The sequence below is a fragment of the Perna viridis genome, chromosome 10 (genome assembly GCF_037379345.1).
Source record: "Perna viridis isolate PV_CMFRI_1.1 ecotype Kerala chromosome 10, ASM3737934v1, whole genome shotgun sequence".
NCBI classification, from domain to species: Eukaryota; Metazoa; Mollusca; class Bivalvia; order Mytilida; family Mytilidae; genus Perna; species Perna viridis.
In genome coordinates this window covers 25,284,358-25,305,911 of record NC_142454.1, presented here as the reverse complement: position 1 = coordinate 25,305,911, position 21,554 = coordinate 25,284,358, and the positions used below count along the sequence as shown (strand labels likewise).

General features: G+C 32.2%; 2 protein-coding genes across 7 annotated transcripts in view; one reads left to right on the top strand and one right to left on the bottom strand.

Annotated features, from left to right (window-relative positions):
* Window positions 1-2,933, bottom strand: part of LOC148605115 (uncharacterized) — a 29,612-nt gene extending 26,679 nt beyond the window's left edge. For 3 of the 5 annotated variants that reach the window (XM_088550607.1, XM_088550606.1, XM_088550608.1), the window contains exons 1-2: window positions 2,798-2,933; window positions 332-536 (exon numbers count right to left, since the gene is read on the bottom strand). In XM_088550607.1, the coding sequence (XP_088406733.1) occupies window positions 332-536; window positions 2,798-2,844 (252 nt within the window). In that variant the 5' untranslated portion in view covers window positions 2,845-2,933. The remainder of the gene's footprint in view (window positions 1-331; window positions 537-2,797) is intronic. The other 2 variants (XM_088550610.1, XM_088550609.1) reach the window with 1 other exon arrangement.
* Window positions 2,867-20,147, top strand: LOC148605114 (heat shock 70 kDa protein 12B-like). Of its 2 annotated transcripts, none has more exons than XM_088550603.1 (5): window positions 2,867-3,002; window positions 9,538-9,899; window positions 10,668-10,895; window positions 11,520-11,664; window positions 12,508-20,147. In XM_088550603.1, the coding sequence occupies exons 2-5, from the start codon at window positions 9,573-9,575 to the stop codon at window positions 13,572-13,574; spliced, it is 1,767 nt and encodes a 588-aa protein (XP_088406729.1). In that variant the 5' UTR covers window positions 2,867-3,002; window positions 9,538-9,572; the 3' UTR covers window positions 13,575-20,147. The 2 variants fall into 2 exon arrangements, with proteins under 2 accessions (XP_088406729.1, XP_088406730.1); XM_088550604.1 differs by lacking the exon at window positions 2,867-3,002 and adding an exon at window positions 9,125-9,269.
* The last annotated feature ends 1,407 nt before the right edge of the window (window positions 20,148-21,554 follow it).

Here is a 21,554-nt window from a genome sequence, read left to right as displayed (position 1 = left end):
CTATCATACAAGAAAAGTACGACTGAAGGGTTATCTAAACTGTTAGCAAGAATAGTCAAAATTTATCAGAGGTATTTTTCGATTGCAAAGTAACTTTCTCAGCAAAGGGATATATTCTAACATGATGCTTCGAAGTTCTTTAGACCACAGCCATGGTGAAAAAGTGATAAATACATGCCAAACATTTCGTGCAGCACATAAGCAGGGTAATTCAAAAATATGAAGAAATTAGTCCTATTAGGATTGTGGTAAAACAACGATAAAATGGAGTTCCTGTGATTTGTTTCTGAATTTGATTTTGATTTCGGAAAAAGCCTCTACAGTAGCTTACATGATTTAATTTAGATGCATGCTTGAGATAAGTGTTTAAGACATATGCTAGGACGTCCTGAAGATTGATTGGCTGTTCTGGATTACGTGGTTTACAACTTTTTAGTAGTTTTGTGTTCACTTTCATATCTTTCCAAACTTCAAAAAATGCATTCTTCAAGTCATCATATTTCACCTCTTTATGTTCTTCACTGCTGGGATACTTTCTACAAAAAAATCAAACTTTTATTAAATATATCTATTAAATTACATTTAACTGACCAAAAAATTTATTTAAGCACATAACCTTAAAATTAAAAGTTTAAATTCCATAGCCTAATCAAATATATAAATTAGAAATACTGTGAGCAAGCTCACAAAGAGAATACCCCCACTTAAGAAGGAAATTGCTGGTTGGAATATATCCTTCTGGAGTCATTCAACAGTAATTTTATTTCTTTATGCACAGCTACATATGACACTCAACCTATCTATCAAATTTCTTAAAGATCCCTTCAGTGATTTTGGAGCAGTTACATTTACAAGGTTTAAACATGTAAACCCCTTAATATGGATTATCTCCCTTTGAAGTTCTCCAACAGTAATTATATTCCTTCATGCACATCTGCAAAGATACCCAATCTATGTATAAAATTTTATCAAAATCCCAGTCTTCGAAATTTAGCCAGGGACCCAGTGGGCCAGGCACTTTAAATCTGCCTCAGGCTCCTAATATTATGTTCTTAGGAAGCCAGACGGACTCCCAAAAATTTTGGGGTATTGTAGTGTTCTGTTTATTTTGGGGTTCTTAGACATATCTAAATAGGCTGAATCGAATGAGCATTTTTTGTTATGTAATTTCATTATAACAGATATTCTTATTACATAGATTCAGATGATTTGGGAAATTTATTTCGGGCCACTGAAAAATCATTCGGACTTCCAATTTGTGTAACTTTGGAAGTCCAAATGGCTTCTGTCTGAGAACTTAACCGTAAAGACTGAAATCCCTTGAGCGATTTACGAGGAGTTCCACTTATGAAGTTTTAACATGTAAAACTCTAAATTTGGATTATCTCCCTTTGGAGTCCTCTAACAGTAATTATATTCCTTCGTGCACATTTATATATGATAACCAACTTACCTTTAATATATCATTAAAATCTTTGAGCGGTTTAGAAAAAGTTGCACTAACAAGATTTTAACATGTAAAATCCTTAATTTTAATTATCTCCCTTTGAGTTCTCCGATAGTAATTATATCACCTTAAGCACAACTGCCTTTGATACCCAACCTTCCAATAAAATTTCATCAAAATCCCTTAAGCACTTTAGGAGGAATTGCGCTTACAAGAAATGGAGACAGACATATGGACAAATGGACAGACAGACAGACAGGGTGATTTTATATACACCCCAACTTTGTTTGCGGGGGTGTTACAAAGTTTTGTATTACTAGAAGTTTGAATTTAAACAGTTGCCAAACCAGTTAACTCTCCCACATTAGGGGAGACTTCACAAATTCAATAAAAATTCAGAATCTCTAACATAAAAATGTTGCACCTATGGAAGGTTCTTGGTCAGAATTACTTTATGTTCTGTGAAAATACTTTAATACCGGTAATTGATGTTTTACATACAAATTTTGCTTTTACACATAGAAGGTGTCAACAGAGAAAAATCTCCCAAATGAACTGTTTCAAAGGTTAATTAGCCTTTGGTACTTTTGTATTTATTGTGCTTTGATATTAGCCCCCAAAATTGAACATTTTGATACAATTTTAGATCCAGTTTAAAAAAGATCTATACACTTTTGTTAAGTTCATAAAAATCTTATTGTCAGGAAACATGTAAAATGCTTCTTTTAGCCCTTTTCAGTCCCTATAAATTCCTAAACTGTACAGGAAAAATCCTCAAAATTAATCAGTCTGACCTTCAGAACCTTATGGTACAATTTCACAGAAACCCATACTTATTCACTCCCCGAGACCTTCATGTTTCCTGCACACACAATACCTAAACACACACAAAACACTCACTAAATGCACAATAAACGACCGCCCCTTTTGTGCGTTTAAAACAAACACTCCTATCATGCTTTAAAACACAAAAAAACGCTTTTAAGTTACTTTATGTTCTTTGTTGTATATGTCTGTTTTCCATGTCTGGTCTTTTTCCCTGGATTATATTCTTTTTATTACTGCTATAACCTTGGTTCCACTGATTACTCCTTTTTACCAGTATAGCTCATGCCCATGCATCTTTAGACTTGAAGTTAATTCTCAGCTACACTTAAAATAGGAGCTTGGGTGTGCTGATTGTTCGATTCAAAGCTTGCTTGTTTTTATTGAATGGTATATGCACCAAATAAACCTAAAATGTGAGTAATTAAGAGACTCAGCGTTGTGCACTTTTTTCTACTTTCGTTTTCAACCGAATTATCGAAAGTACATGTTCACAAGCATTTCATCGTGCTGTACAGAAATTACCTTTTCTTTGCACTTTTTCTAAGACCATTTCCCCGGAAGAAACTCATGATTACTGTTCTCTGTGAGGATGCACTTTGTTCATTCGAAATAAGGAACTGAAATACCGCTTCAAATTATAATTATCCGATCTCGTTCCGGAAACTATAATTCTGAGTTCCGATAAGTTCAATGTGAAAAGATTGAAAATATCGATGTGAAAAGTCAGGTAATTTGGAACTTAACGACTTAGAATCATTTCAAGCGTTTGCTTTTATATTTTTGATTTCATGCATGTACAATTTTGTTGTCATTAAAGTTGCATATTTGTAACTTTGAAATTCTACTTTCACTTTCAACAATTTTTATCATACCCCATTTAACCCTTTGAGTGCCAAGGCTATTCCTTTATTTTGCCAAGGAAAAATTTGAAGATTCAAATTCAACAGTCCTGCATATGACGTTGACAATAACCTTACGTCACCAGAAAGGGCGGGGTGACCGAAGGCAGAAAGAAATAGACATAAAATATTCATCATTTGGATGGTTTTTAATATATATTATATGTTATATAAGTTTTAGTACATATACGCATTGATGTACTTACTTACATAAAAATGTACCCAAAAGTCAAGTTTTAGTACATATCCGCATTGATGTACTTATATAAAAATGTACCCAAAAATTGGAAGGAAAAATTTTTTTAAATATTGTAAAAAGAATATAATTAGACATTTCATGAGAAATGTCTTCAACTTGTCGATTTTTTCTAAATAAATCTAATTTACCACACTAAACCTTTTTAATGCTTAAACCTATAGTTAGAACACAAAAAGATTTCACAAGCCGCTATATTTACACTGATAATGATTTGAAAAGAATATAATAAGCTATTAAAACATCTAAAAAGAAGTAACTTGAATTTCATACACTCATGTATCCATTCTCCTTAAACAAGTACAGTTTAAAAAACAAATAGAAGTAAAAGCGTACGTACTATCAAGATAAACAACCTAATTATTGTATTACAAATCCTACACCCCGTGCAGGTCCGGGTGTTAAAAGAATAGGCCTGCAGCAGCACTAAGCTTGTCGTATAAGGCGACTAAATAGTGCTCAGAAACCTAGCCTGGGGCTAGGCGCTCTGCCCACAGAGCAACTGGGATGTGTGCCCCAGGTGGTGGAATGGGGTACCCCTGGCGTATTACATGCTGGGGTTGTCAGGCTATAATACGGAAAACCTGACCGCAAACCATACTGGTGCACCGTGTTGGGAAAGATGCCACGTTCCTCGCACGTTAAAGAACCCTGTTGTGGTATTCGATAGGAGTAGGAACCTTTGCGCTCCGCCACAGGAGGCTAAATTGCCCGACCTTACCCATCCCCCCTTTTTCCAGTGGCAATCAAAATTTGTCGACCCTGTTGTCCTTGTGACCCATCCTTTTTTTTTTTATCATTTCATGTTCATTTTATCATCCATTTCATGTTCATTGTCTGAATATAGCTGAAATATTGCTGCTCGGACGTTAAACCCCAACAAACAAACAAACAAACAAACAAATCCTACATCAGAGAGTTTATTCATTACTTTCATGTATCCAAACTAATGGGACTATGTATGAAATGACACCTTCTGCGTTCTAAAGCTCGAAAAATAGGAGCTGTTTCTTTTTCTTTCTGTACGATGTAGCTTACAATGTTGTGTTTGGTTAAATGGTTTGTTTATGTTAGCAGTAATAAAGTTAATAATCTAATTTTGACAGTCACATTCATTGATTTTATATTTTATTTTGTGTTAGTGGGAGGGGATGAATCTTGCATAGTGCATTCTCTTAGAATCACGTTTTTGATCTTGAACTTAATGAATTAAGCTTATTATTCTGACATTGAAAGAAATCCTGCAAAATTTTGTAAAACCTCTAGGAAATAAATAACCTTCATGCCAATGTTCTCTTTTGCCTAATTAGTGAATACTTGGCGCTAGTACATGTGTACATGTGAGAAAATTAATTATCATAATCACATGATTATGTTCAGCTGACAAAATGTTCCGTGCAATCGATGTCAACTTTGAGAGAAATCATTGTGCATTATTTGCAATTTTATCAATAATAAATACATGTACATAATGTATTATTGAAATTATATGTTTATATACTTTAAAATTTATCATTATTTTTTTCCTTTTTTTTCTTTTTTTTTTTGGTTATTTCTTTTACACGTTTTTCTATTTTTTTCCCTGTATGAAATACTTAAAGAATACATATTGATTTAAGTAGATTGCACTAAAAACAAAGAGAAGTAAGTAAAATGTGAATATTTGATAAATAGATAACAACGAGTAGAAATAAGAACAAAATTTGCAAGAAATTTTGTTTATGTTGTTTTAATATGTACAGTCTACCCTGTGAAGCAACCCACGCATCATCACGTTCAGAACTGTGACATCAATGACATTATTGCAGAACAATCGATTTGCTGAATGTGTATAAAACAGTTGCTAAGCCTATGTATAGGCTCTTGGCAAAATATGGGAGTATGAAAAGCCTATTTATAGGCTCTTTGGCATAGTAAGGGTTAAAAAAGAGACTCCCTCACCACTTCTCAATAACAATAAATACTTTGTTTTGTTTTGTTTTGTTCATAGATAAAAGCATAAACCGTAAACGTATTCTGTTTTTCATGTTCCATTTTCAGTTAAATTTACGGGAAATGTTAGAAATTAGAATTTGTGTGTGCACGATCTGTCACCAACAAGAATTGGTCTTTGCATACATGTTTTCAATCAGCATGTGAAATCAATCCCACATTTAAAAAAAATATGTGCGGGTGCTGAATTACTTTCGTAATTACTTTGTGTACGATTGAAAACACTGTAATGCAGCAGATTTTGTTACTTTATGGCCTTATCAAAGAAAATTTTAGAAATAAAGAGGTTAAACACTTACTGTGAAAGTACTTTAATTCGTGGATATCAATTATGGTGGATTAGGGAAGAAACACATGCTCTTGGATCCTTGAATTTGTGGTTTTGAGGTTTTCAGTATACACATCAATGGAATTCTCCTTTACGCTGAGAACAAAATTTCATTCCTTGGTCTACCCAGGAAAACCATAAAAATTGGTACCCTATGAACAATAGTTAACTTTAACAGTATTTTTATTCTTCCCAAGTGTTTTTACCTCAGTTTACATTAACTGGGTAATGGTATCATAAAATTGTTTTCACCACTCTTATCAGTGAAATTTTCTTTTTTCAACGAGGATCTAAAGGAGAAGAATTTAGATGTGTATACTGTAAACATACTAATTTTCGCTATTTTCGCAGTGGATAGAAAGCTGTAAAAAATAGTACTTTCGAAATGATTTTCAACACCATATAGCACTAAGAATTTTTTTGTAACCTTGAAAATTGATACCCGCAGAAATGTTTATTTGACAGTATCCATTAAAAATTAATTAATAACAGCATTTTATTTGTTTTTGTTATCATTAAATCAAAGTTCATTTTTCAAGTTTAAATGTCAGGTTTCTAGTGAATTATGAGTTACCTAACTTTATTCAAATTTCCTTTATCCTGATCTTAATCCCTAGAAACAAAACAATCTTAATTTAGAAATACAGAAAATTCAAAATAAAAAATTCTTTTATAGTATTTTTGAATTAAAAGACATCTTATTTTGATATCTTGATATTCACTAGACGCACAATTATATTGATTGCAAGTTCATTGCTATTTCAATTGAATTGATGCTAAATCAATGTCTGTTTTTGTAAAATGCCTCATATGGACAAATGGACAGACAGACAGACAGACAGGGCGATTTTATATACACCCCAACTTTGTATGTGGGGTGTTATAAAGTTTTGTATTACTGGAAGTTTGAATTTAAACAGTTACCAAACCAGTTAACTCTCCCACATTAGGGAGATACTTCACAAATTCAATAAAAATTTAGAATCTCTAACATAAAAATGTTGGATCTGTGGAGGGTTCTTGACTATTCATCAGAACCACTCTAAGGTGTTTAAATTCACATTTCAGCAGTATTTGACACACGTTCATATGAGATCCAGGTTGTGTGAATAAAAAAAAAATCATATGCACTAATTCTCATCAACCTATGCAGAAATACTATAAAAAATCTTTAAACAGTTGGCCTCAAACAGGAATAAAATCAATGAAATGCCAAATTATGAAAAAATGATACATTAACTGCTGTTAGGTGATCGAAAACCCATACAACCACCATACATGGTAGTCCACTATAAAAATCCTTGTTTTCACAAAAGGTTCAGGAAAAGTTACACTATGAACCAAAGGAAATGACAGTACCTATAAAGAAGAATTTGCTTAATCATACTTATATATAGCCATCTTTTCTTTCCTATAACTCCCATTTTGTAAAATGATTAAAACAAGTCAGAAGCTAATCGGGTCTGAAGTCTTGTTCTAGTTTCATTTTCCTAACAGGAATTTCCTATGTAAAACATATTGAAATTCAAAGACCGATCTGTATTTTATTGTTTACTTCAATGGTTACAGCAATCTGCTGGATTACAGTAAAAAATCTTCTATTTTTGCTTTTCTGAACGTTTTAAACCTTTTTATCATATAGAAAAGATATTTGTGATTTTTTTATTGGTGAATGTACACAGAAAGATGATTTGTTTTTAATTCTGAACTTAGAGCTCTTTAACTCACAAATTTCTATGCTTTGAACATGTTGAAAGATACATGTAGATCAGGACCCATTCTCATGAAACAACACTGTCACATTACAAGACTTACATACTGCACCCTATTGCTTTGTAAAAAAGTTTTTGTTCTGATGTCTCAAAATTTCAGTTATTCCAAACATAAATAATCTTTATAATACATGGTTTAATTTAATCAGTAAAATGATTATTATAAGTGACTGTCTTCAAGGTTTATTTCTATTATTGAGCACTGGTTAAGTGACACTCTAATTTTTTTAAAATTTTTATGGTCAGGGGCAAATTCAGGCGGGGGCGGGGCGGGCGTGCACCCCCCCTAAAAATTTGCAAAGCATGGGTTGTCATGGGTAGATTTTAGGCGGTTTTAGGTTGAAACTTTGATTGCACGCTAATTTTACCACAAAAGATATTTACATTGCACCCACTCTAGAAGAATATTTCAAAAATATAACCTCAAAAAATTTTGAAGGTACATTTACAAGTGGTAATTGTCTTCATATTATCAATGGTTCTTACACTTCTCTCATAACTGACATTGAATATAGTTCACTTTACTTAAATTACTTGTATGAAAGTTAACAATCTTATTAAAAATAGCTCATAAGATTTGTTCACTGTGTTCCCTTGGATATGGAAATGCAGTGAACAAATTAGAAGAGCAAGTTTAAATTTGATTGGGATATGTTAATGAAGAGGAGGAAAGATTACAAATAAGATATAAGCTTTAAAGTTGTTCAAAGAATTTGAAGAACAACTGAAAAAAATATGAGCCAATTCACAACATATGCTTTTAGAATGCAGGTTTATTGTGGTTGAGGAGGAATCTAGCAGTGGGAAACTGTAGCTGTAGTAACAATTTACAAAATCATTAGTTTTCAAACAAGAAAAAACCTTTTACAGGAAATATCTGTATGGAGTAACAGTAAAAAAAAGTATTGTTACTTGTAAGAGCCATCCAAGTCACTACCTATAAATGTAGAAGAAAAATTACCTGGTTCCCCATTTCCCACATCACTGAGTGCAGGGATAATAGAAAATATTCTCATCCTTATTTCCTAAAAACTTTATTATTTGTAAAAAATACAAATTTATCAACATGTACAGCATACTTTCATAAATTCTTATCAATTAATCATTATTGTGGGTCCAATTTGTTTTGGTATATGTACTCAGTCTAAATAGACTTTGACCAACTTCTCTGTGGGTCAAGTTTGATCATATTCTGCAAAAATAGTTTACATGATAAAATGTAACCTATCGAAAACCAAATCCAAAAATAAATTTATCCAAATCCTGGATAAATAGAAAACTGTGTAAATCGGACATTTTCTGTAGTTCCTTCATTTCAGTATCAATATTTTATTAACGTTTGTAAACCAAAATCCTGTCTTGACCAATCAAACACCTCAGTCCAAAATGGGACCAGTCAAAACATATTTCACAATACATCTTTAACTCTGCCATTGTATGCATCATGGCTTATACAGATCATACCATGCATACGTATAACTACCATTTGATAAATATTGACTGAGATCAGTGCTTTTGAAAATTCTAGAAAATGATGTATACTTGATATTTTCAATGTAGTATTCAAGATTGGATAATCATTTAATTTTTTTTTAGATTTTTTCCATTACCTAGGTTCTTAATGGTATTTTCATTAAGAGCTCTGAATGAAGAGGACTGTTTTCATTTATTTTAAAGGTGGTTTTGCACAGTGAGGACTGAATGTGGCCTGAAATTTCCAACACTGTGAAATTTATATGTTTATAGGGTATTCAAAATTTATTAATACTAACAGCTTTATAATTGTTTGCATTTTATGCTGTAAAGAATTGTTTGAGACCCTCACTGTGTTCTTATGAATTCTGTACTTCATAGAGGGCATTTAACTTTTCATTTAAAATTTGTTGTGACATACCGGTACTATTTAGTAGATTTGTACATGAGATTTGTGAATTCAACAAGGTTTAGGGATTTGAAACAGCTTGCTTCCATAACTCCTGACTATGTGCTGTAATGACTTTTTTTTTATTTTATAGTGACTTTTATGTCCTTGTTGAGTTAGGGAGTCAAAATGAGTCGACTCAATCGAAGTAACTCACAGTCAGGAAAACTTCTTGTAGCAGCTATTGACTTTGGCACGACCTATTCAGGATATGCGTTCTCCTTCCGTCATGATTTTGCGACAGATCCATGTAAAGTATCATCACATAACTGGACTGCAGCTTCGAGAGGCCTGGTTTCACTGAAGACACCAACATCTATTCTAATTAACCCACAACAGGAATTTGAATGCTTTGGATATGATGCAGAGGATCGTTATACTGCATTGGCAAACGAGGACCTCCATCATGATTGGTACTATTTTAGAAGATTCAAAATGATGCTACATGGAAAACTGGTAAGTAATATCATAATGTGTAGTATGATAGGTGTATCCAAGCTACATGGAAAACTGGTTAGTAATACCATAACATGTAGTATGATAGGTACGTTGTATATCTTCTTATACAATTTGTAGAGTGAAATGATAGTTTCTCTTATATATTTGACCTGTTGATATTCTCTATATTTGATAAATATTCAAGACAATTCCAAGGGTGGTTAGTGTAACCCATCCCACCCCCTAAAAATATATAAAATCTTTTTGGCATAAAATCTTCATTCATCATAAAATTGTACTTTGTTAAACTGAGGTGCTTTGGATTTTCTTTTTTCTATTTTTTTTTTTTTTTTGGATGATCCAAGACTAATAGGACAATGAATTGGAGAGAGTGAATAACCAAAATGTGATCATGATTTCTACCCACAAGTTAAATCTAAATGTGTTCTTGGCATGGGTGATTATATTTTTGTTATTCACAATAACCAATTGATTATCCTATTTATTATATAGATTTTTTTCATTATTTGTTGCTATTTTCAACATAAACTTCAAATTTTGTGAACAGCAGATTGACATTCATGTTGTCATGTTTTGACAGTGTGAAATAAATCAAAAAATTATATACAGGGATCTTTGGTAAATCATTGCTATCTATATAATAAAGAGGTATACTTATCCTCTTTTTCTTAAAGAGGAAACAGGTGCTGTTTTTTTCTGGTAATGGATGAGCCTTTCAAATGGTTGATCGTAAAGAGCTACTCAAAGTTTCTTTTCGTCTTCCAGGGTGTAAAGAAAGATGTAAATGTCAAAACCCATGATAACAAAAAAGAGTTGCCAGCTTTGACAGTATTTTCTTTGGCTATACGCTACCTCAAAGACCACCTTTTGACTGCACTCAATAAAAGCAGTACAGGGATTGGAATTTTAGAATCAGATATCCAATGGGTACTAACTGTGCCAGCAATCTGGAATGATTCTGCAAAACAATTCATGAGGAAAGCAGCCAAGAAGGTAAGAACCGCAGAAATCTCAAGTACATTTGAACTTCAGTGGTTAGATAACTACGTACATGTAACTTAAGCAATTGTGCACACTAACCCAAAATTGATAGAATCTACAGAAAAAGCTACATTGAAAAAAAAACGATCTTATTTGGACAAGACCTACTAATTGTTTCATTCAGTCGATACATGTAGGATCTAATAACATACCATTCTGCTTTCTGTTAGGATGACCTTTTCAGATTTCTTGCATTATACCGTTTTCAGAATGTTTCAGAATCAGGAAAGCTGAAATGTGATTGGTTGATTAGAAAGGTCATCATATTTGCTCTGGACCTAAGCACTTAGTGCAACAGTAAGCATCCGCCAAAATTAGGATGGCCAAAATTTGTTTACACCTTTTTACATCAAAATTCCAAAATTTTCCTCCCACCAAAATAACTAATCATAGAGTATACCTAGTATCTGTGTATATGAAACATGTATTTTTTTTATTATATCCAAGGAACATTATACTTGTTGATACTTATTAGGTTGGAAAGTGGATGAAAAATATCAGGATTCATTATTTTCATGATAATTACCCATATGTTTATAGTTGTTAAAAAATCATTTCAATATTTGTTGATTTCAGGCAGGTATAGAAGATAACGACTTACTGATAGCATTGGAACCAGAAGCTGCATCAGTATTTTGTAAACACATGCCTGTAGAGAAGGGAGATAAATCTTTCAAAAGCTTTGGTCCTGGTACCAAATATATGGTTCTTGATTGTGGAGGTATGTCATAATGATAGTATTTGAAATTTCAAAGATGGATCCTTGGACCCCCCCCCTACCTTTTGTTTGAAAATTTTGTAAAATTGACCAATAATAGCCTGGAACCCTCTCAGGCCCCTCACAGGATCCGCCACTGAATTACTTCTCCGAGTGAATCTCTGGCTTTTAATTCATTCTTGTGCCTTTGAAGCTTTTTTGACATCCTGATTTGGTCTTAGTTATTCAATAAGCCTTCTTCTTAGTAATGAATTATGTCCTTTTAAGATATAGTTTGATGGCAGTTGCTTTTATGTTTTTCGGTTCAATATGTGTTTTGAAAATGAATTGGGATAGCAACTGCTTTTCACCAACAATAAGAATGAAAGGTTAAGATTCCCATGCCTTACTATAAATTTGCAAATTTTTGTTCTTTTTTTTAGGATTGAAAAATAATTGTGAAACAGTGAAAATAGTACCTTCACATTTGATTATTTGTATTATGGAACAAAAATTTAATACCTACAAAGATGTCCATGGAACAGAGTCCACAAAAATTAGCAACTGTGAACATTTCTATACTTACACTTTTCTACATGTATTCAGAACTAAAAAATAGTAGCCTGCATGGCAGCCCGAGACTTGCTATTTTTTGGCAGGGCTGGCTAATTTTAGCAAAAATTGATATAGCCATATAGTAAATATATTGCTATAAAATTGTATTCAGGACGGGCTAGAATTTGAGTGAGTTTCTTACCCTGATGTATTTAGGAAACATGTATTTTGTCATTATCAATAAGCTTGTTAGACAATGTTTAAAAAAAAGTAGAAGAAAATATTTTTTTTTCAAATTTAAATCTCTTATAGGTGGCACAGTTGACATTACTGTACACAAGGTAGGACAGGACAATTCCCTGCAAGAGCTTTACAAGGCAAGCGGTGGAGCTTGGGGCGGAACCCAGGTTGATGAAGCCTTCAAACAACTTATCATCAAAATAATAGGCAACAATATCTACCTTCAGTTCTGTGATAAAAATGCTGCTGACCTTGTTGACATGAATCGAGAATTTGAACTGAAAAAGCGAGAGTTTAAAGGGGGTGAAGGTGCTAAACTGATTACAATCAAAGTGCCGGTGTCACTGAAGGAGACCTTTGAAGAAGAAACAGGAGAAACCATTGCTGAAGCCTTAAGAGATACACCTTATTCCACAAAAATGAAATGGACTGCTGATAAGTTGAGAATTAGTAGTAGCATTTTTAATCAGCTTTTTGAAAATGCTACTATAAACATTATAGAACATATTAAAAAGCTCCTCAAGGAGCCAGAGGTCTCAGGAACAAATAATATTATCATGGTCGGTGGATTCTCTGAATCACTTATGTTACAGGCAAAAGTAAGAGAAACATTCCAAGATATGACTGTGATCATTCCAGCTGAGGCTGGACTTTCTGTTCTCAAAGGAGCTGTGATTTTTGGACATTTGCCTAAAACAATTTCGTCCCGAAAGGCTAAATTTACATACGGCTTGGCAACCATGACAAATTTTGTGAAAGGTAAACATAGTGATGAAAAGAAAGAAATGGTAGGAGGTCAGTTGAAATGCAAAGACATTTTCAGTGTTCATGTTGAAAAAGGACAAACTTTAGAAGTTGATGAGGCACAAAGTGAGAAAACCTACACACCAGTTGAACCTGACCAAGATGTAATTGACTTCCAGTTTTATACTTGTGAAGAACAATATCCAATGTATGTTACAGATGAAGGGTGTCAAAAAATTGGTAAACTATTGGTAAAACTGCCAGACACAGGTGGACTTGACAGACCAGTAACTGTTCAACTCATTTTTGGCGGAACTGAAATTCAAATCAAGGCTATTGAACAGAAGACAAAGAAAGAAACTACAGCAAAGTTAAAGTTACTCAATACGGACTAGTGAATTTCTAGAACACTTGTTCAAGTTAAGTAAACTATAGAACAGTGTGATTGCTGCTAACAGCAGAAATACTGATGTAAAAACAGGTTTATTCAGAGTTGAAACAGGTTTCTGTGCAATGCCCTTTTTTCAAAACAAATTTATAATCAACGATTGCTCACTGTATATTTAAAATTTGTAGAAAAAGTAAAAAGCAGTTTCTTTATTTGTTTATTTGTTTTTCATTTTATCCAAATAAGTCTTTAATTGTATCTGTATGTATTTTTTAAAAAAGAAATGAAAGTTGTGCATCAGCAATGCAGAATTTTCATGGTGTTTTTAAGATGACTGCCAAAGGCTTTTGATAAACACCTGGCAGAGTTATCCCTTAAAGTTGAAAGTCACTGCTTATCACAAGACAAAGATTTAGGATACTAGGAGATTTCCTTCCTGTTAGTTGTTGCTTCTGTGACAGCAAACCTTTTATTGGATATTATATTGGAATAGGCAGTAATACTTACCAAACCACAAAAATTGATACTCAGAAATGATCATATATTTATCTCAGTAGTACACTGTTTAAAAGTTATGGTATGATAAAATTTGTGTTGTTTCTTATACAAGTTCCAGTGCCATAATTAAGTGAATGTTTTTGTAAGAATCAGGTAAAATGGGAAAAATCTGAAATCCCACCAATCTGACAATATGATTTTATTCAAAGATGCTTTCTGTCTTTGAAAAGATCTGCATCTCCGGATTTGCTCAGAAATTTTTCAAATGACAGAGATATCTGCCATTGAAATGTTCATTTTCAGTGTATTTCAATGAAATTATAAAGCAGTTTACTAAAAGAATATGGAAAATCTTGTCTTTTTTCCATGATTCTGATGTGCCAATAGTCAAATTAAACTTTCAAAATGGAGGGTTTTTTTTCATGCCATGATTCACCCACTGCCTGACATGTAAGCATAATATCCTCTTGTATTATTGTTTACTATGACTGGTGTTTTAAATTTCCTCATTATTTTTCCTGGCTACAATCAAACCAAATATTCAATGTTTCTATCTATTTTTGTCAAATTGTTGAAAATCTGAGGAATGCCCTTTTTGGCGAATTTCACAGGGGTTCTTGTTTTGTTTTGTTTTGGTGGGGGGGGTTGGTTTTGTTTGTTTGTTTGGTTTTTTTTTTTTTTGTTGGTTTTTGTACGGCAAAATTTTACTTTTTGGTCAGAAACACTTTAGGAAGGAAGCATACATTTTACTACAAAATAAGTTAAGAGGTAATTCAAGGCCTAATTGTAATTTTATACTCATAGTAAAAAATGGCAATAGATGACTTCATCATATCAACATATATTGTGTTTGATATTTGAATCATGTAATAGTACATTCCTGTCGTAAAGTCCATTATTTTAGTGCTACTCAATAAAAGAATATGGCAGAGAGATATATACATGAAATCTTTTATATTAGATTTTATGTACAAAGATCAAATCCATACAAGTGAATGTTGCATCGAAGTGCAATTTAGTCATAGTTTCTGGATGAGAATATAAAAAATACTAAATGCTACATAAGTATTGATTTTTAGATTTTTTTTTTTTTGTAGTCATTTGTCTTTACTTTAAACTAGGCAAAAGTTATTCTTCATGGCATTTATTTAAAAAAAAAAAGATAACTCTGTACAGACAATTTTAATAGATTTATGTTAAAGCTGAAAAGAGATTTGATGTGTCACTGTTTCTGTCATGGGCACCACAAAACGTTAGAATTTTCTCAGTCTTCAAATATTCTAAATTTCCATGGTAACTTCAATCAAATATTTGTAAAAGATGACATTACAAAAACGACGAGTAAATTTCAAGTTTTGTGGCAGTGGGGCCAGATTTTTACATGGAGAAGTATTCAAAAGATGATTGACCTATATATAATCATATTCATTATATACATTTACCTTAAGTAGTAGTCTTTCTAAAAATCAGACAGAAGATGATTCATGCTTATCAAAAACCAACCGAATTCAGTTTTATTTATTGTTCAGAAACAGTTACTGATCACATAACCAGTCTTACTTTTTCATTTCGCTGTTGCACTTTTGAGATAAAAATTGTATAGATTGTACATGAAATTTTTGCAAGAGTCATGATTCTTGATTTGGTGTGAGTTGGTTGATTTTAGTGGGGGGATAAATGTATGATTTTCCAAAAAGTGCAGATCTGAATGATGAAATGATTATTGTTATATGAATGTATAGCATACGTAGACTGAAAAGGCATCATTTGTTTGGTGGGTTTTTCTTGACCTTGAATCACTTTACCATTGGTAGTGTCTGAATTTTATGTGGACTGGTACCGGTACTTAAAAGTTGTTTCATGGACATTAAAACTGAGTACTGTCTTATTTTGGCTAAGTTGGACAATAACTCTAAAAAGTTGACCTCTGATTCAAACCAAACATTAGGATATTGTTACATGCCAGACAAGTGAGGTACCTATTGATTTGGGAGAACTTTTGGTCAAGGTCAAGGTCAAGTATGCCAAAAAGAATTACATTTTTGCATAAAAAATAGGATTTGACAAGAACTTAAAAGTTTACATCTGAATGAAATGGAACCCTGGGATATTGTTACATACCAGTTAAATGAAAACACTATTGATTTTGGGCGAATTTCGTCTACAATCAAGGTCACAATTTTCACAAAGAGTTTCTTTTTTTTTTCTGTAAAAATTAAGTTTCTGGACGATAACTCAGAATGTTAGCATCCGATTCAAATGGAATTATGGGATATTGTTACATATCCGGTACATTACCTGAACTGATCCACTCTACTAAAATTGGTATCAGTAATTGATCACCAATCAGATTCCGATCAGTCATCAATCCGTCAAAACAGATCCATTAAACCGGTGATTGCATCACGTGACTACAAAGTGGTCAATATATTTTCAGATTCCGTTGTTTCATTTGTGAATTTTTACACATATTTATATTATGCCATAGATTTAAACATTAAAATCATTTAATCATTTTTATTTTACATTTGTTTTATTTTTATCAAGATACAATATGTGGATTTAGTAACTTAAGTCTAAGGCAAATACAATATAGTTGTATATTGCATTTGTTCCAATGGAAACTCTTGAATTTACAATAACTGATAATTTTTCATTTTACATAACAAAACTGCAATCAGATCGATCATAAGTCATCACTTATCGATTTATCAGCGATCAATCAGTCATCGATCTGTCAAATAGTTGCGCGGATTGCTTCAGGGACTGTGTATGAGAACCCTATTGATTTAAAATATCTAAAATATTTCTTTTTCTTAAATGGGGCCGAGGGGATGCAACTTGGCTTGTTCTCCCAGGTACATTTCGATTTTTTCAATTAGGTTGATATTTTTTATGCTACTTGTTGTTTTCTTAACCTTGAAAATGGACTTTATATTGTTATATAGGAGTTTTAAAAAATGGGGAAAAGATGTATTATTTGATATGTAAATCACAGACTTTGAGAAAAAAGGCATAACTGCTTGTTACATTTTTGTTTTTGAAAGTGATCTGCAAGAATGCTATTATCATGAGATATTTTTTTGATGTTGAAATTTTTAAAACATGTAAAATGTCAGACTTGTCATAAAATTTGAATAAATAGAATGTGAAAATAAGTACTTCAATATATAATAAATACTGTCTGAATTCTTTTGAATACTGGCTGAAATATTCTGAATAATTATTGGCTGAATATTTCTGAATAATAGCTGAATTCTTCTGAATACTGACTGAATTCTTCTGAATACTGGCTGAATTCTTCTAAATTAAGGCTGAATATTTCTGAATACTTAGTACCTGAATATTTCTGAACACTTGATGAATACTTGCTGAATATTTCTGAATACTAGCTGAGTATTTCTGAACACTCGCTGAATACTGTCTGAATACTTGCTGAATGACATAACAAATGCTGAGGCTCCATATTTCTGAATTCTGAATAATGTCTGTATTAGTTGGAAGTCAGTAAAAATTCAGAAATAAGTTCTATGTTACCTTCAGACATAATTCAGACAGTCATTAAGACATTCTTCAGAAAAGTGTCAGACAACTTTCAGACATAACTATGATAGTATCCTTTAATTTAATTGTATTTGAGGTAAATAGCAATTAAATTATTTTCAGTATTATATTGAAACTTGTAATGATGTTAGTTTTGTATGATTATTCATTGTAATTTTGTATAGCAGTATATCTTTGTTGTTGTAACTCTATTGCAGATTTTGGCATGTCTTTTTTTCCATGTCTTTATCATGTTTAAATCTGGAGTGGACAAGTAATCACAATAAGCAGAGATGAAATTTTAAAATTTTAAAATACTAAATTTTTTTTCAAATCAGCTAAAATTGATTTCAACAAATATGTTCACTAGCCTGAAAAAAAGGTACCTGTGAAAGTTACTATGTGTACAGTATTGTAAATTGTGAAATTTTCACCTTATTTTTATTTTCCCTATTTTCAGAGTTAGATGCTAAAATTATCACATCAGCTGCAAAAAAAAAAATGGTGTGAAAATTTCCCAGTTTAAAATCATCTCAATATCATTAACTGCAATTTGTTTTTTCTGAAGACTAGTAATAAGTTTGAATTAACAAAAATCGTCATGTTTCTACAGTAGTTTTATATTTTTCCAAGACATTTTTTGTATTTTGCATAAGTTATGACTTATTTGTTTACATTAACTAGAATTGTCATGATTGTATAGTTTTCTAGAAAAGCAGAGGACGCTTACCCTACCGGTGCACCTGGTCCATGCTCCCAGTTTTTACTGGAGTCCGAGTTGCTCATTTACTTTTGTTACTATGTATGTATGATTTTAGTTACTTTATGTTCTTTGTTGTGTGTGTCTGTTTTCCATGTCTGGTCTTTGTCCCTGGATTACATTCTTTTGATTACCGCTATAACCTGATTCCCTTGATTACTCTTTCAAATACATTTTTGCATTAGTTATGACTGAATTACTTCCCTTTAGAAAGATACTTTGTTATTAACATAATTTGTATGATTTGACACAACGGTAACAGTACTATTATGTACCAGTTTAAAAAAAAGGTCAGTTTATTGATTCTTGAATTCATATTTTGTTCTCTTTCTCTTATAAGTTTTTCATTTTATTGGAATGAAGCTTCACACAGTAATTCAATACAATGTATACATATACATGTGCAGGGTACATTTCAATTCTTAATATGACTTAATTGCCGCATAGTATTCACAAGTAATATCATCCCAAATCCAAAATAAAATAGGTTTTTGAGGCAGTATTAGATAAATGTCTTAATTTCTGAAAAGGAAAAGGACTCAAATTAATGAATTGGATATCCATTTCCGGGAAACAGACCATGTTCTCTCATTGCACTGACTTGAAATAAGAAAATCTTCAAAATACTACATCAAACTTTCTTTGAAAAAAAAAGCAAGATTGCTAGAAGAGAGTATATTAGTTTATCAGATGCCTTTGTTATGCAGTGAAACCTAGCTAAACCAAACATCTTTTGGACTGAGAGATTTATTCCTTGAAGGCAGGTGTTCCCTTTATACAGGTTCAAAATGTATTGAATATATAAGATATGAATTTACTACAGAAGTCTGTGTTATACAGGTTACTGGTTTACCCAGGGTTGATTTAGATAGGTTTCACTAGTCTGTGTTACACAGGTTACTGGTTTACCCAGGGTTGATATAGATAGGTTTCACTAGTCTGTGTTACACAGGTTACTGGTTTACCCAGGGTTGATTTAGATAGGTTTCACTAGTCTGTATTACACAGGTTACTGGTTTACCCAGGATTGATTTAGATAGGTTTGACTAGTCTGTGGTACACAGGTTACTGGTTTACCCAGGGTTGATTTAGATAAGTTTCACTGTAGTTGACAGGTACTCCGTATGTTAGAAAAACTATATCAGATACTCATATACCCGTTAACTTTGGAACAGTTCATATGGGAGATTGTCCCCCATTCTCGCTGTCTCATTTCAGGGATTTTTTTATAAAAGCAAACTTTTTATGTACCACAGAAAGTATACATGTAGTAATTTTAACAAAAAATCTTCCACAAATCTTACATTTTTATGTGGGAGATTCTTAATTGATTTTGTGGGAGTCTTCCACTAATGTGGGACATGGGCTAACAGGTATGGATACTCTATCAAAAAATAAAATATATCTATACATTTTTCACTGAAACAAATTTCTGTGATAATAAGGTCAAAGAATTAAGCTTATTTTGCTCTCTCCATGTGAGATATTGCAGCCCTTTTCACAAAAAATCATAAGATAAAATTTGTCGTAAGTTATGACTTAACAATACTTTGATCCGTTATTACATCATAAGTTACGACTTACTTTACATTTACCTTTTTTTTGTGAAAAGGACTGCAGGTTTTTCAGAAAATGGAACCATTTTTTAATATACAGCATTTATGATTACATGTAGTCACTCAAATGTAATTCTTATGAAGTCACATATTTTCATTACTGTCACTGAAAGAAGAAATATTACAGTGTCATGTATATGTATATTACATGTATTGAGAATTATTTTTTTCTGTTCTTTTATTTTTTAAACCCTACAAGCGAAGTTTGGGAGGAATATAGGAATTACCCAGTCTATCCATCCATCTGTCCATTCCTCCATTACTGATATTATCTCTTCAGAAATTCATTGAAACTACAACAGTTAGCTCATAGAAGGCAAATGTGAATTGTATACCGGTAAAATTCAGGCAGTTTTGAGCCGCTTGTTTATATGTTTCATTGTAGTAATATAAAACATGAGAAAAATATTGAGATAACCTAAAAAAAAGATTGTTTTCAATAGATGCTGACAAAAAATATTTGTTTTTGATTGGCCCTGGCAAAAATTACAAGTTGTTTATACTCAAGGTAATTTACAAGTTAGTTTTGCTCAAGATAAAAGAAAAAAATCCATAGCCCCACCCCCTTACCCCCAAAGAAAATCAAATGGTTGCGGCCTATTGCTACCTAACTGAACTCCTTTGTTCCGTTAGACAGATGATTGATTTACTCAGGATCAAAATATATTTAAACTAATACATGTACAAAGGTATTCAAAAAGTGTCTGTTGTAGGGAGGTTTTTGGTTTATTCAGAGTTCAGTTCAGGTTTGTATTAAATAAGTGAATGGATTCTAATGCAATTGAACTACTCGGCCATTTCTGCTACACTAAAAAATAATTTTGTGTAACTAGAGAGGCTGAGGTATTCCGATTGGATTCTAATGTACTTTTGGAATACAATAATAAGTATATGTACATGTCTGTTTATTGTCATGAAAGAGAGTTACACTTCTGATTTAATGACAATTAGGCAAAATTACGGCAGTGGGTCTGGGGGCCGCTTAAGGCCCCCAGCAGGTCCAGGGCAGAGCCCCCCCCCCCCCCAAAGCTCCGTGGAGATAGCGTTTTAGAGCATCATTTATGCCTCTCCTGGATGTATTTCATTTAAAAAAAATGGCAAAATTAAGTGCATGCAAAAGTGCATGCAATCTGTCTGATCTTAGGAGATAATCCACATGGAAAACCCAACAGTCTTTGATTGAATTTTAGTGTCATTTACAGAGTTATTTATCTTAATTTTGAATTCTACGGTGCATTCTATATATTTTTTATCTCATAAGAACATGGTTTCTATGAAAAGCCATATAGTATTTTCTGTTTACTTCAGCATTTTAAATAAAATATCAGAAATAAAAATCTGCAGATTTCCCAACCATGTATCACCTGTATGATTCTTAGCTGGAGTGGTATACACTTAATATTAAGGGCCTGTTTTTCATACTTATTCAATACATTTTGTACTTTTCAATGTCACAAAATGAATTTTTGATATCAGAAATTCAATTTTGATGTTGTAAAAATTATTATTTGATATCATAAATGATTGATATAAAATAAACTTTTAAAGAATGACTTTTATTATTCAATCG

Excerpts from the sequence above, each read along its gene's own strand:
- LOC148605114 (XM_088550603.1), top strand. The coding sequence starts at position 9,573 with ATGAGTCGACTCAATCGAAGTAACTCACAGTCAGGAAAACTTCTTGTA. Across the intron at positions 9,900-10,667 it reads TGATGCTACATGGAAAACTG|GGTGTAAAGAAAGATGTAAA; the intron begins GTAAGTAATATC and ends TTCGTCTTCCAG. Across the intron at positions 11,665-12,507 it reads TATGGTTCTTGATTGTGGAG|GTGGCACAGTTGACATTACT; the intron begins GTATGTCATAAT and ends AATCTCTTATAG.